General features: G+C 37.8%; 1 protein-coding gene across 4 annotated transcripts in view; it reads left to right on the top strand.

Annotated features, from left to right (window-relative positions):
- SPTLC3 (serine palmitoyltransferase long chain base subunit 3) overlaps positions 1 to 11,026 on the top strand; it is a 173,485-nt gene extending 162,459 nt beyond the window's left edge. For 2 of the 4 annotated variants that reach the window (XM_028828181.2, XM_077951199.1), the window contains one exon: positions 4,689 to 9,054. In XM_028828181.2, the coding sequence (XP_028684014.1) occupies positions 4,689 to 4,802 (114 nt within the window). In that variant the 3' untranslated portion in view covers positions 4,803 to 9,054. Of the gene's footprint in view, positions 1 to 4,292; positions 4,408 to 4,688; positions 9,055 to 10,825 lie in introns of those variants that run through there. The other 2 variants (XM_028828183.2, XM_077951200.1) reach the window with 2 other exon arrangements.
- Positions 11,027 to 12,725: the final 1,699 nt, after the last annotated feature.

Genomic DNA, 12,725 nt, shown 5'->3' with positions numbered 1-12,725 from the left:
GGGTTCTCTGAGTTTCTCTTGGGTGATTTAGGAAAACAACACTGACAAAAGTCACTGCCGAAAAATAAGGGCACGTCAACAACAGCCAACACTGTGACCACTCAGTAGATAGAAAAGAAAATCAGTTTAGTGAAGATTTCAATCAGTATTTTGGTTTCCTAGAAAAGACTGACTGAGTAGCCAAATGTTGTTATATTTACTTAATCTTAAATGCAAAACCTGGTGTAAAATGCTATTTTGGACTTAATTATGTGTATCCTGCCATTTTTCATAGCCACGAAATCTGCCATAATAAAATATGACCCAACTAAGCAACATGTTGGAAAACCAACAACAAGAACAAATCCACATTACAGCAGCACCTAAGTGAGGCGGAAATGATTTTTAAATTGCCTTTTATTGTCCCTTGATTTCCATTGTTATGTGAATAAGTAATATCAGAGAACGAAGCCATCTACTCAGTTTGGAGATAATGGGAAGAGTCACATAACATAAATGCAGTTTTGCAAACACTATTGAGAGTCAACTATGTGCAAACCTGGGGCAAAAAGTCTAGGAGAAGATGCTAATAAACAAGCAACACATATAATACTAGACAGAATAAATTAATCTTGAAGAAGAAATATAGAAAACTGTGGGAGCATGAAGGTGGGCTGAATTATTAGAGTGGAGAAGATTCACAGGGGAAGTGGCTTTTGAGCCAGGCCTTTTTAATAAAGGTTACCGAGCATCATTCAAGACTTCCAATCAGTGGAGTGACACAATCATGTCATTATGAAATGAACGTGACAAATGAATTGGAGAGGAACGGGGCCAAAGGAAAGGACCTAAGATGTAGCTATTTAAACAAAACAAGAGATGACAATGCTAATGGTAGTGGAAACAAAAGAAACGAATCCATGAACAAATATTACAAATGAGTGGAGCTGCCATGACTTGACAAATGATTGGATGTGGTGCATATGTGAGAAGAGAGAATCAAAGACAATTTGAGGTCTTTAGCCCTGATGAATAGAAGGATGGTGAAGCACTTAAATGAGATAAGGTATACAGTAAGGAAGAGCAAATTTTCAGTGGGAGTGGGGGAATAGAATGAGCTCAGTCCTAGACATGTTGAGACTATGTGTCCATGGGCCACCTATAGAAGAAAAGTAAGATTCTAGAGCTTAGGAGAGTATGCAAAGCTGGAGCTGCTATAGTTTAGGGAACTGAGGGATCCTTACAGCCAACAGTAGAATATGTAATTGTCCAGATGTGAGCAACAGTGAACAGGGTGGACTCCTGCGGAGTGCCTACATTCCAGGGTAGATACAGGAATCACAGGTGGGGACCCAGACTTACATGGAACTAGAGCAGTCAGGAAAGACATGTTCAGTGTAGTATTAAACTCCATACAGAGGAGAAAGTTTCAAGCAGGAGGAGGGTCAAAATGCCCCTCAAAACTGCAGGAAGTTTAAATGCAGTGAGGGATGAGAAAAAACTATTGGATTAGCAATTAGTAGGAACTTGATATTCCTTAGAGTAGGCATTTTAAGGGAATGAAGGGAACAGAAATAATAAAAGAATAAAAGAGTAAAGAGGATAATTTGAGTTTGAAATTATACACATACACATGTGCGCACGCACACACACACACACTTGCCGTGTCCTTCATCTTCACCAGTATAGTCTCAAAACATAAACCAGTGTATTGTACACAGTAGGTACAGAGTACAAATTATTGAATAGCATATTAACAACTGAGCTAACCAGGTTTTGAGATGAGTGAACATTATTTTCTTTACACCCTTCTATATTTTCCAGATTCTCTAAAATGAGCTAAAATGTATTTCCAGAATGTGAATTTTAACAAATTGTTTCTTTTAAATGAAATGAGTTGGTGTTAAGAAAAGGCAGGCAAAAAGATTTGGCGAAAAAAAAAAAAAAAAAAGAAAGAAAGAAAAGGCAGGCAAAACGTTCGAGAAGTCTGACTGTAGAAAGAAAAAATAGGATTAGAAAATACCCTTGAAAGTGGAGAAGGCTTGAGTATGTTTACACATTAAAGGAAGAAGACAGTGAAGAAGGGACCTCGCACAGAAGGGAGAGAAGAGAGTGTGGCCAGGAAGCAAGTTCCCTGAGATGACAGGAGGGACAGACCGCATGGATGAATTTGTAATTTTGTGCTCCAAGCAGCACTGAGGTATTCGTGTAGGTGATTCTCTTCACAACTTCTTAATTGCTGCAAAATACCTACTTTGAAAGGATACTGAGACATCAATCATCTAGACAAATGCCTCTAAACTTTTCAAATCAAGCACCCATCTCAACAGAAAATTTTGAGCAGTTCCTTAATGTACATGTAAGAGAAAGTGGAAAATGACCCTGATGAACAGCCAGTACATTAAGGTAGCAATTGAACCTGAAGGCTCATAGACTAGAAATAATATTAGACATGCACTCCGCGACCACATTTGAACAAGACAGAGACAAGGCCACAATACTTAATGTCTCCCTCTTCTGACCGACATGTGTGACATTTGCTCATTTACCAATAACAACTATAGCCTTGCTTTAATTCTCTCGCCTTTCACACAGAAGTTATAACTATATAGCCAGCCAGTGAACTGCTCCCATTTCTTAACAGCATCCAACCCAGAACCAGTCCCTGCTTCCTTAGAGTCATCTCAGGCACAAGCTCAAATGCAGTGAGAAGCCGCTCCCATCCTCCTGTCACTAAGATGCCCATGGTTCTTCCGCAGTGTCCTCCCTCTCCCATACCAGCAAGCTAAAGAAACCTAACTTTGAGCACGAGTATGTTCTGGGTGTTCTTGGATCAGCAAACATTAACATAAATTATTTATAAATGATATACACATTACCAATATATTATGTACATTATATAAGAGACACATAAATAAAAGTTTAAAAGGTTGAGATAAAAGTGAATAGAGGTTGGGCGCGGTGACTCACGCCTATAATCCCAGCACTTTGGGAGGCTGAGGTGGGTGGATGACCTGAGGTCAGGAGTTTGAGACCAGCCTGGCCAACATGGTGAAACCCCGTCTCTACTAAAAATACAAAAATTAGCCAGGCGTGGTAGCACATGCCTGTAATCCAGCTACTCGAAAGGCTGAGGCAGGAGAATCACTTGAACCCAGGAGGCGGAGGTTGCAGTGAGCCAAGATCATGCCAATGCACTCCAGCCTGGGCAACAAAGTGAGACTCTGTCTCAAAAAAAAAAAATAATAATAATAATAATAGAAATCCTAATGTTTTCCTCCTGCATCCTCCATAAATTATCTCACAGATGCCCCAAATGTGCAGGTCCTTCACTTTGGATACCACTGAACTAGTCCATCCCCCACCTTCAGCAAAGATTGATAGAAACTATTCCAGAGAGGTGTCATTTTAAAGATAACTTTGGTTACTTTTTCTTAGTACTGAGATACGATGTAGGAAATTTACAAAAACAGGGAAGAACATTTTAAATACTCATACTCCTACCACCAAGAAATCAATTGCTCTTAACATGTTGGAGGAAATCTTAAATAATGTCAGTTTGAAAGATTTCTCAAAGAGGAAAGTCCATAAGACTCATTAGTCACTCATTCTAACATTAACAACCCTCACCTTACCTTTTCTCTCTTTTTTTTTTTTTTTTTTGAGGTGGAGTCTCGCTGTGTTGCCCAGGCTGGAGTACAGTGAGGCAATCTTGGCTCACTGCAACCTCCGCCTTCTGGGTTCATGCCATTCTCCTGCCTCAGCCTCCCGAGTAGCCGGGACTACAGGCACCCGCCACCACGCCTGGCTAATTTTTTTGTATTTTTAGTAGAGATGGGGTTTCACCGTGTTAGCCAGGATGGTCTCGATCTCCTAATATCGTGGTCCACCCGCCCGGCCTCCCAAAGTGCTGGGATTCCAGGCATGAGCCCCCGCGCCCAGCCCTCACCTTACCTTTTCAAAGTATTAGACCCTAATATTATCTTCCTCCTCATTTGGCAAGTTAAGAAAAACAGGCTCAGAAAGGTTAAAAAGGCATGACCAATACCATAGGATTAGTGATATACTACAATCGAAAATGACCTTTTTTTACTTTCTGGATCTCAGTTGTTTCATGTGTAAAACTGGGGATACGTCTACCCGCCTAAAGTAAGAGAGTTGAAACAGATGAGTTCTCAGTCCCTGTGAGTTAAGTTCTAGTATTTCATGGGACACAGAGATGAGTATTTAAAAGCAGGAGGCCTGGGGTAGCATGAGGGGACAGAGGATGATGTTAATCAGCTCCCACAACATTCCACTTTGTTCTTGGCCAGGTGGTTTGCTGTGTCTTGAAGATATAACTTCAAATACATTCTGCAACCTTATCTTTTTCTTCCACAAGATTACATATAAGTCATCACATTTTAAAATAAAATATTTTAAGGGTAAGCATGGGTCACATGTTTTTATTCTCCTCTTCACACTCTCAAAATAAAATATCATTCATAGTATGGAGTTAGACCAATAAATAAAATTAATTAGCATCTAACATTCCTCTAGGGTCTTAAACCACAACCTAATGGTACGGATCTTGCTTCTTTTCTTCAAAATCAAAGAAGCTAGCAAAGTAAGACTGTGTGTCTTTGTGAGGCTTGCTATTAACCTGGGCTTTGCAAAGCAGGGTTACTTAGGTGTTCAATGATAGCTATTGGAAAGCAATCTCATTGCAGGTTTTGGAAGCTCTTGATGAAATGGGTGATCTCCTGCAACTGAAATATTCCCGGCACAAGAAGTCAGCACGTCCTGAGCTCTACGATGAGACGAGCTTTGAACTCGAAGATTAAGTTTCCTGGTCCTGAATGACACACAAAGACTTTGTGAGAAAGACCTCCCTCCTTGCCTCACAAGGAAAATAAATGGATTTCTCCCCCTTCCTCAGGATGATTTTGGTTCCCAGACCAGCTTGATTGAACTGAGGGAGACATTGTTGTTTTTAATGTCTCCAGCCTGGACTACAGAGACAAAAACATGATTCCAGATTTAAGTCTCTCTTCTTCCAAGTATTCTACTAGAAATACACACACACACACTTCTGAGAATATTTTTAATGGCAATGAGCCTGTGTTTTAGCTGCTACTGTGCAGACCCTTTCAGGGGTTCCAACCAAATGCAAATGAGAGGATTTAAAATTTTTATTCAGTAAGTTCACTATGTGTTTACTTATTCCATCTGCAGATGTCGGTGAGTGTGGTGGACAGTAGCCACCTTCCTTGTTCCACTCACAAAAGCATCAGCTAGAACTCATCTGTATCATGGGAAGTTCCAGGCAGGAGGGTAAAGAAGTGTTGTTTCTACCATTTGTCACATTTGGACGTTTTTCACAGACAAGTGTCAAAAGACATAGTTAATGTTTCGAGGCGGAAAGCAGAACTGGTCAACTGCAACTAGAGATGTCTTTGAAGGAAGTTTTCCTTTTCCTCTTGCTGGTCTCCTACAGTTTTACAGCTGAGCTTTTGAGGTTTGGAAAATTCAAGATGTTTGTTTCATAAGAAAGGGGACAGAAAGCAAGCACAAGCCACTTTTAGGCCTAGACTAAAACGGTAGTTACAACAACTTGAACCTTGTTGGTGCAGTGCACAGTGAATGCTTACCCTGCATAGCCTCTATTACCTTAAAAAATTAGTTGTCATTTTCCTATTGAATTTCAAGTAAATGGTGAAATTCAATGTCCTTTAGAACTCCCAAGACCATCTTTGAAGTCCTTTAGACTCCCAAGACCATATTTGAAGAATGTATTGATTCAAGAAGGACATTTAAAAGCAAATTCTAACTTTTTCAAGACCAACACCCTTGTTTAGGCCTATTCAATGGTACTATCACTTGTTACATGCCCTCTGAATTGGGAGAAAGTGGGCTTGCACACTTTGAGGTAACTAACTGTAATCTACTTGTGTTCTCTCTTTCTCTCTCTCTCTTCTACTCAACATGAACACAAACTTCTATGGAAAAGTAGCCTTTTGTTAATCCGATCTCATTTGTATGGAAAAAGCCCGTGGAGAACCTTATCTTTAACAAGCTCCCAGATGGTGCCCAGATTTGGACACTCTAAAGAGCAGTGGTGACCTTTTAGCAAAGCTTCTGTAACAGTTCGAATGAGTTGCAGAACATTCCACTCCATCAAATGACACTGTAAACAAATCACTTCAAGAGAGGCTTGGCTTTGTGTGGCACAGATGGACCCACGCTTTCATGCTGTGCACTGAGATAGAAACTCCACCCGCAGCGCCTGCGATGGATGGAGCAATGTGACTTGATGCTCAAAGCGTATTAAAGGAAAAAAGTGATCAGCGTGGAAAGTTTTTGTGGGGAAATTATAACTCCAAGTGGGTGCGTTGGTTTAAAAATGGATCACAATAATAGAGTTCTTCATGAATGTTTACAGGTTGTAAGGAATATTGTTAGTGAAACAGGAAAAGAGGTGGGTTCTGAAAATGCCGTTTCCCATCCAATGATTTTGATAACAAAATTCCAACTCTTCTCAATGAAACTGATGCATTATTTGTGCAAAGAAAATGTGTCATAAATGTGCAAAGAAAGGAAGACATACTGTTCTCATCTCTTGAATATGTGCATTTAAATGAAATTCTTGCTAGTTAATTGTCCAAAATGCATAAATGCCTTGAGTTCTATAAAGGAAACAGGAAGTCAAAAAGACAGTGCGACATCTAGTCCTTCTACAAGGTATGGAAAGCAATAAACATCTTCCTTCCTTTCTGGATCTGTCTGTGATCTTCACACACACATTCACATCTACCATTCAAGTTTTAAGCCCCTAAATGAGTGTCTTCATGAGCAGGAATGTCCACTATTATTACTTTCATGGAGGAGATTGGGTTTAATTCATCATGGGAAACTACTTACCCACCCAGCATGGAGGGCAGGGAGTAAGTTAGTCTCTTTTCATCAAGATTCAAGAGTTCAGGGGCAATTTATTACACTGCAACGTACAAAACAAAAGGACCTATTTCTGTCAGAGAGTCCACGTTGAATATACAGGTATGAGAACAACTGTTGATATACAGGTATAATCCAAGAAGAATGCTTCCAGAGTGCATTAGAAGGTGCCCAGGTTCCATAGGGCCAATAATATTAGAATATATGTCATATAGAATAAGGTTAGTTAGGAGGGTGATTGTGAATAATGAGATTTTTAATTTTTTTAAGAAAAAGCTCTCAAATCCTAGGCTAATAGGTTCATGATTTTAATTTATGATTAAAATTATTTGATTATTAAGTCTTGATAACTATATCAGAGCCAAAAACGTCTCCTTGGTTAGATCTGTTGGAAAAGAGAATTTTCTATAATATTATGAGTCTTCAACCCTTCTGTTCACGTGTACACATATGCGCACACACATACACGTATGCGTTTTTCCTTTACAGAGTAAGCAAGTGTACAAAGGTATAGATGAAAATCTGGTTGGTTGAGAGATAAATGGAAGATGTTCTTGAAAATGACCTTCAGGAAAGCAGAAGATAAAGGTTCCAGATGATATTTGTAAGGAGGCCATCTCTGTATGATAAGGAAATGGCATAGACTTATTCCTAATCTCCTTATGAAATGATGGTGTCATGGATGTTTAACCATATTGCCTTTCGGCATGCTTTGATTTAACAGAGACTACAGGCTTTGGAATTTACTAGGAAGCTGTCTAAAATCCATACCCCTGGGCCCTACACCAGACCTTTACTGCAAAATAATAGTTGTAGTGTCCAGGAATCTACATTTTTGGCCAGCCTTCCTGGGTGATTCTAATCCATGACAAAATTTAAGAACATTATTCAAACTTCTAATTTAATAAACCAATTGGCTCTAATAGCAGGAAACTTGTTCTGATTCTCTTGTTCATAATTAAGTGTATATATACTGGTAAAATTAATTTATTCCACAGTCAACATTTTCTCCTCATTGGGACATTTTGTTCCCATTTTCCAAGTAACTTCTCTTTCTACAAAAATTGATCCAATATTGAAGAACAATCTGCCATTCATTTGGGTAAAATTATTCCTTCTTCAGTTGTCTGTATCATTCCCTATAAGATGCCCATTTCCTTTTCATCACCTTCTTCCTTTGAATGTGGTATCTTTCTTTTCTTTTTCTTCTTCTTTTTTTTTTTTTTTTTTTTTTTTGAGACAGAGTTTTGTTCTTGTTGCCCAGGCTACAGTTCAATGGCAAGATCTAGGCTCATTGCAACCTCTGCCTCCTGGGTTCAAGCAATTCTCCTGCCTCAGCCTCTGGAGTAGCTGGGTTTACAGGCATGTGCCACCAAGCACAGCTAATTTTGTATTTTTAGTAGAGACAAGGTTTCTCCATGTTGGTCAGGCTCGTCTCGAACTCCTGACCTCAGGTGATCCTCCCACCTTGGCCTCCCCAAGTGCTGGGATTACAGGCCTGAGCCACCACACCTGGCCTGAATGTGGTATCTTCCTTCTCTTTTCTTTTCCTGCTCTTTAAAAAACAACCTTCAACCTCTGATTATTTATTTATTCCAACAACAGCTCTTCAGTAGGGTAAAAGTCTTAACAGTTCTTCAAACAAACAATACTCTTTTGGATTTTTCTTCAGAGATAGCAAATATTATAAATGGCCTACTCTGATTTAAAAACCTCAGTTCTGATGATGATGAAACATTAACTCTTAAATATATATTTTGATTTGTAGCAATAATAACAATTGTAATAATAGCAATACGAACAGCATCAGGTAAATTCTTGGCAATGTTTCCTGGTCTCAAAACAGTAAGAACAACATATTTGAAGTCTATTCTTTAGAATGCCCTACTCAGCTGTGTAATATTTAGAAAAGTAAAAGGAGTCTGTATTTTAAATATTTCTAGGCAATTATTGCGGGACATTGTCTTATGGTGTCATGATGTATGTGGGGTGTGCGTGTGTGTGTGTGTGCATGTGTCTGTGCGTGTGTGAGGAAGAGACAGAGAAATGTATGTTTCACTGAAACGTTTGAAATGACCAATTTCACTTTATTCTGCCTGTAAAATGTTAGTTTTAAAATAAATAAAAATAATATGAAAATAATTGATGGTTTTCTGTTGATTTAGTTTAGGTTACCCTGAAAAAAGACTGAGGCAGAGATTTGTATTTAAGAATTTCACTGGGAAAGTTGGTAGGGGTGGCTGGAGTTGGCTTGCACTGTCATGAGAACAAATTGTGCACATTTCTTTCTAATTCCTTATTCAGTGACATCAGATTGGTAGCTTGAAATTGGCCACAATGGGAGTATTTACACCATGAAAATTGGCAGACACTACAAGTCAGGGCTTTAGAGAGCTGGCTGTTAAACCTTTACTAGCACACCACTGAGACCACCTACAATGGTACAATACCACCATAAGAGTAAGGGAACAGGATTAGAAAGAGGAAGAAGTTGAACTATGATGTTATCATAGCACAGGCCTCCACCAATTCCATGGAAACTGTGCACCTGAGATGGTCGTTTAGGGTCAAGTCAAATTGACAAGGATGCCAGATGCAAGCTATCGGTAGAGGTGTGGGGCCAGGCATTAGCTTGGGCAGGTCTATTGAGCAGACGACAATGCCTGGGAAGGGACTCAGCTGTGACTTATTATTTTTAAAATGATTTCTAATTGATCCATTTTGCAAAAGCTTTATCTCAGAAAATATTAAACATACAGTAAAATCGAATAGTATAATGAGCCTACATACACCTGTTACTCATCTTCAAACATTACCAATTCATGGCCAATCTTTTCTTCTATTCCCCCACCCATTTCACTCCCTCTCTCACCAGATTACTTTGAAGCAAACCCCAGAAATCATATTATCAGTAAACATTTTACTGAGTATCTCTAAAGGGAAGGGGTGTCTTAAATCTATTCTTCTTTTCAACCTTATTAAAAGATAAGTCTTCAGGATAACAAAGGCATCAAAAGGAGTCAAATGTTAACCTTTTCTTTCTCTGTTGTATAGCCTGCATGTAAATTCCATGGATTTAAACCAGAAATTATTTCTAAAGTCAATATGTGGTGTCTTGAAAGACAATAAAGCAATCATTTTTAGACGCTTACCATGTGCCAGACATGATCTTAAGAACTAAAACATTATCTTCCAAGCACTCTTGTAGAGATTAATAATGGCTTCATCTTGGAAGGCAAGTATATTCAAGTTGTGAGGGGATTAGCAGTGCATAAAGAGAACTTCCAAGACTTCGATGGTAGATTGTTTTTTCTTAGAATGTTTATCCTCTTCCTCATCAAATCAATTTTCTTAAAAAGTTATTCTAGCTAAACATTATATATTAGCAGGAGTAATTCAATCAAGAATAAGAGAACAAGTGAAACCAGTTTACCCATTTGGAAAAGGTTGATTCCCACGCCAATCTGGGTTTAATGTAGGGACTGGTTACTCTAATTTTCATTGCATCCCGTGGTCCAAATGGGAGGCTGAATTCTGACATTTGCAAGTCAACTGCTCTGAGAAGTTATCACAGATACAAACCAATAAAATATCCCACAACAGAAGGTCAGAATAGGAGCAAAACGAGACTTTGTTTTGCTGTGGCATACAACAGCGCTCCCTTTTATTAGGCCCAGCTGCTAATTTTTATATCAAAAATATTGATTGAAGGGGCTAGTGATTTTGGCCCTCATTCAAGTTTATTCAGGATCTTTCTTAATTAGGTTTGGGTCGGCTGCAGTGCCTATAGCCAAGGATAGGTCTGGCTCCAATCATCACATCATGCTCTTACTTCATTATGGGCCAAGAACTAAGGCAAGGAAATGGCTGCTGCTTTGTTTCTCCAGCCCAAATGTGTGGGTTTTTTTTCCAGATTTGAAGCATGCATGGACTAAAGGCATAAGGAAGACCAAAGGATGTGTCATGGCTTCGCTGTGATGAGATCAATGTACCCAACAACTTGACTATGACCCCCAGGATGAATCAGGCTCTGTGTGTGAAAAGTGAATGGGTAGCAATGCGAGGTCATGGAAAACGATCCTGGCATCATTTGAATAAAAACTTTTCAACAGGCTGATGCAGCCAATCAGTCCATGAGTTTTTTTCAAAGGGCAAAATAATCTCTGCCAACAATACATTATTTCCCCTTAATGTGTCTGTTTTGTAAATGATTGCAGTTGTCATACAACTATTTTTATAGTGTCCATCCCAATTTTATATAATTTACACTAGTCTTTGAAAAAAAATTATACATGTAAAGCTTCAATTAATCATAGCCACAAATTATAAGCACCTGTAACAAAATGGGTTTCTTTCCTATATAAAAATGTGTTAATATTTTAAAATGTAATTCAGCTCCCCCTAAAATATTTTCAACAAAATATCCATGAAGAGTTTTTAACTCTAAAAAAAATTATCATAAAAAACTTCAAAGGATAGATTTTTAAGAGCTGTATTAATGAGACAATTCTAAGTGGCACCAATCAAAGTTAAAGATTTCTTATATAGATGAGGCTATCACTGCAATATACAGTCAATGTTACAGGTACATAATATAGAAAAATGAAAATATTTTATTAAAGTGGTCCATTTGTAGTAAGATGAAAACTAACATTTTCAAAAATTACACTGATTATTTGAGCATTTATTGTTTATAATAGCGAAGTAGAAAGGAAATATGACTGGTATTAACATCAGTCAACTTGGCTCTCAATTGTGAATAGAAATAGAAAGCCAGAGATTACCAGTTACTTGATGCAAACCAGCAATACCAAAGTGGGTAGCCAAGGAGGAGAAAATGAGAACACTCTTACTGACTGAAACAGACAATTCCTGGAAAAGATCACTTTTTAAAAGTTCTAATTATGATCTTCGTAGGTCAACCTGGTTGTATAAAGAAATCACATCCACAAAACAAGAATAGGCTGATACGTAAAGGAACCCAGAGTTCATAAAAATTAAAAATATGTAATACTAAAGTGGTGAAAATAAATCAATAGAAAGTAAAGAAGAAAAAATCTTTGAATCTCTCTCAGAATATACAGAAAAGACCAGAAAAAAAATAGAAAACATGAGAGAAAATGTAAAAAGACATAGAGGATACATACAGGAGGAACAATATCCATCTACTAAAAAGTTGAGAAAGCATTATAATCCCTGAGGCTGAAACAAAATGGAAGATGAAAATGGGCTAGCAAGTGCTAAGCGGATGAATATAAAAACACTTTTATCTAAATACACCTTCATAAAATTTTTACTATCCCAAGGATAAAGGGAAGAACTTAAAATTGTTTTCAGCTAGAAAAAAAAATCTCATCTAAAAAGGTAAAAGTAATTGCTTTTACTACCGAATATTATAAACATGGAAAGTTCATACCAATTTTCACAGTGGTTAACAGTGTATAAGTTACCCATTTCTCCAATCTGCACCAATACTGAGTATTATCATTTTTATAACATTTGTCAATCTTACAGGATAAAAAGGGATTCTCTTTCATAAATGATGTCCATTTATAGTGATTTTATATATATATAAAATATAATTATATATATATATATAGGCTGCTTGTATTTGTCTTTTGCACATTTGTTTGAATCCCCTGCTACTCTTTCTATTGTAAATGCCTCATCAACAATACCAGATACTAGAAGACAACCAAGCAATACCTTCAGAATTCACAGGGAAGATACTTTTGAATCTAAAATCCTATGTCCAGAAAAGTCTATCTAATAAAGGGAGAGTAAAACAGGGTTTTTTTTTTAAATGAAAGATT

The sequence above is a fragment of the Macaca mulatta genome, chromosome 10 (genome assembly GCF_049350105.2).
Source record: "Macaca mulatta isolate MMU2019108-1 chromosome 10, T2T-MMU8v2.0, whole genome shotgun sequence".
Lineage (NCBI taxonomy): Eukaryota > Metazoa > Chordata > Mammalia > Primates > Cercopithecidae > Macaca > Macaca mulatta.
The sequence above is the reverse complement of the archived record's forward strand: the minus strand, read 5'-3'. Positions and strand labels throughout refer to the sequence as shown.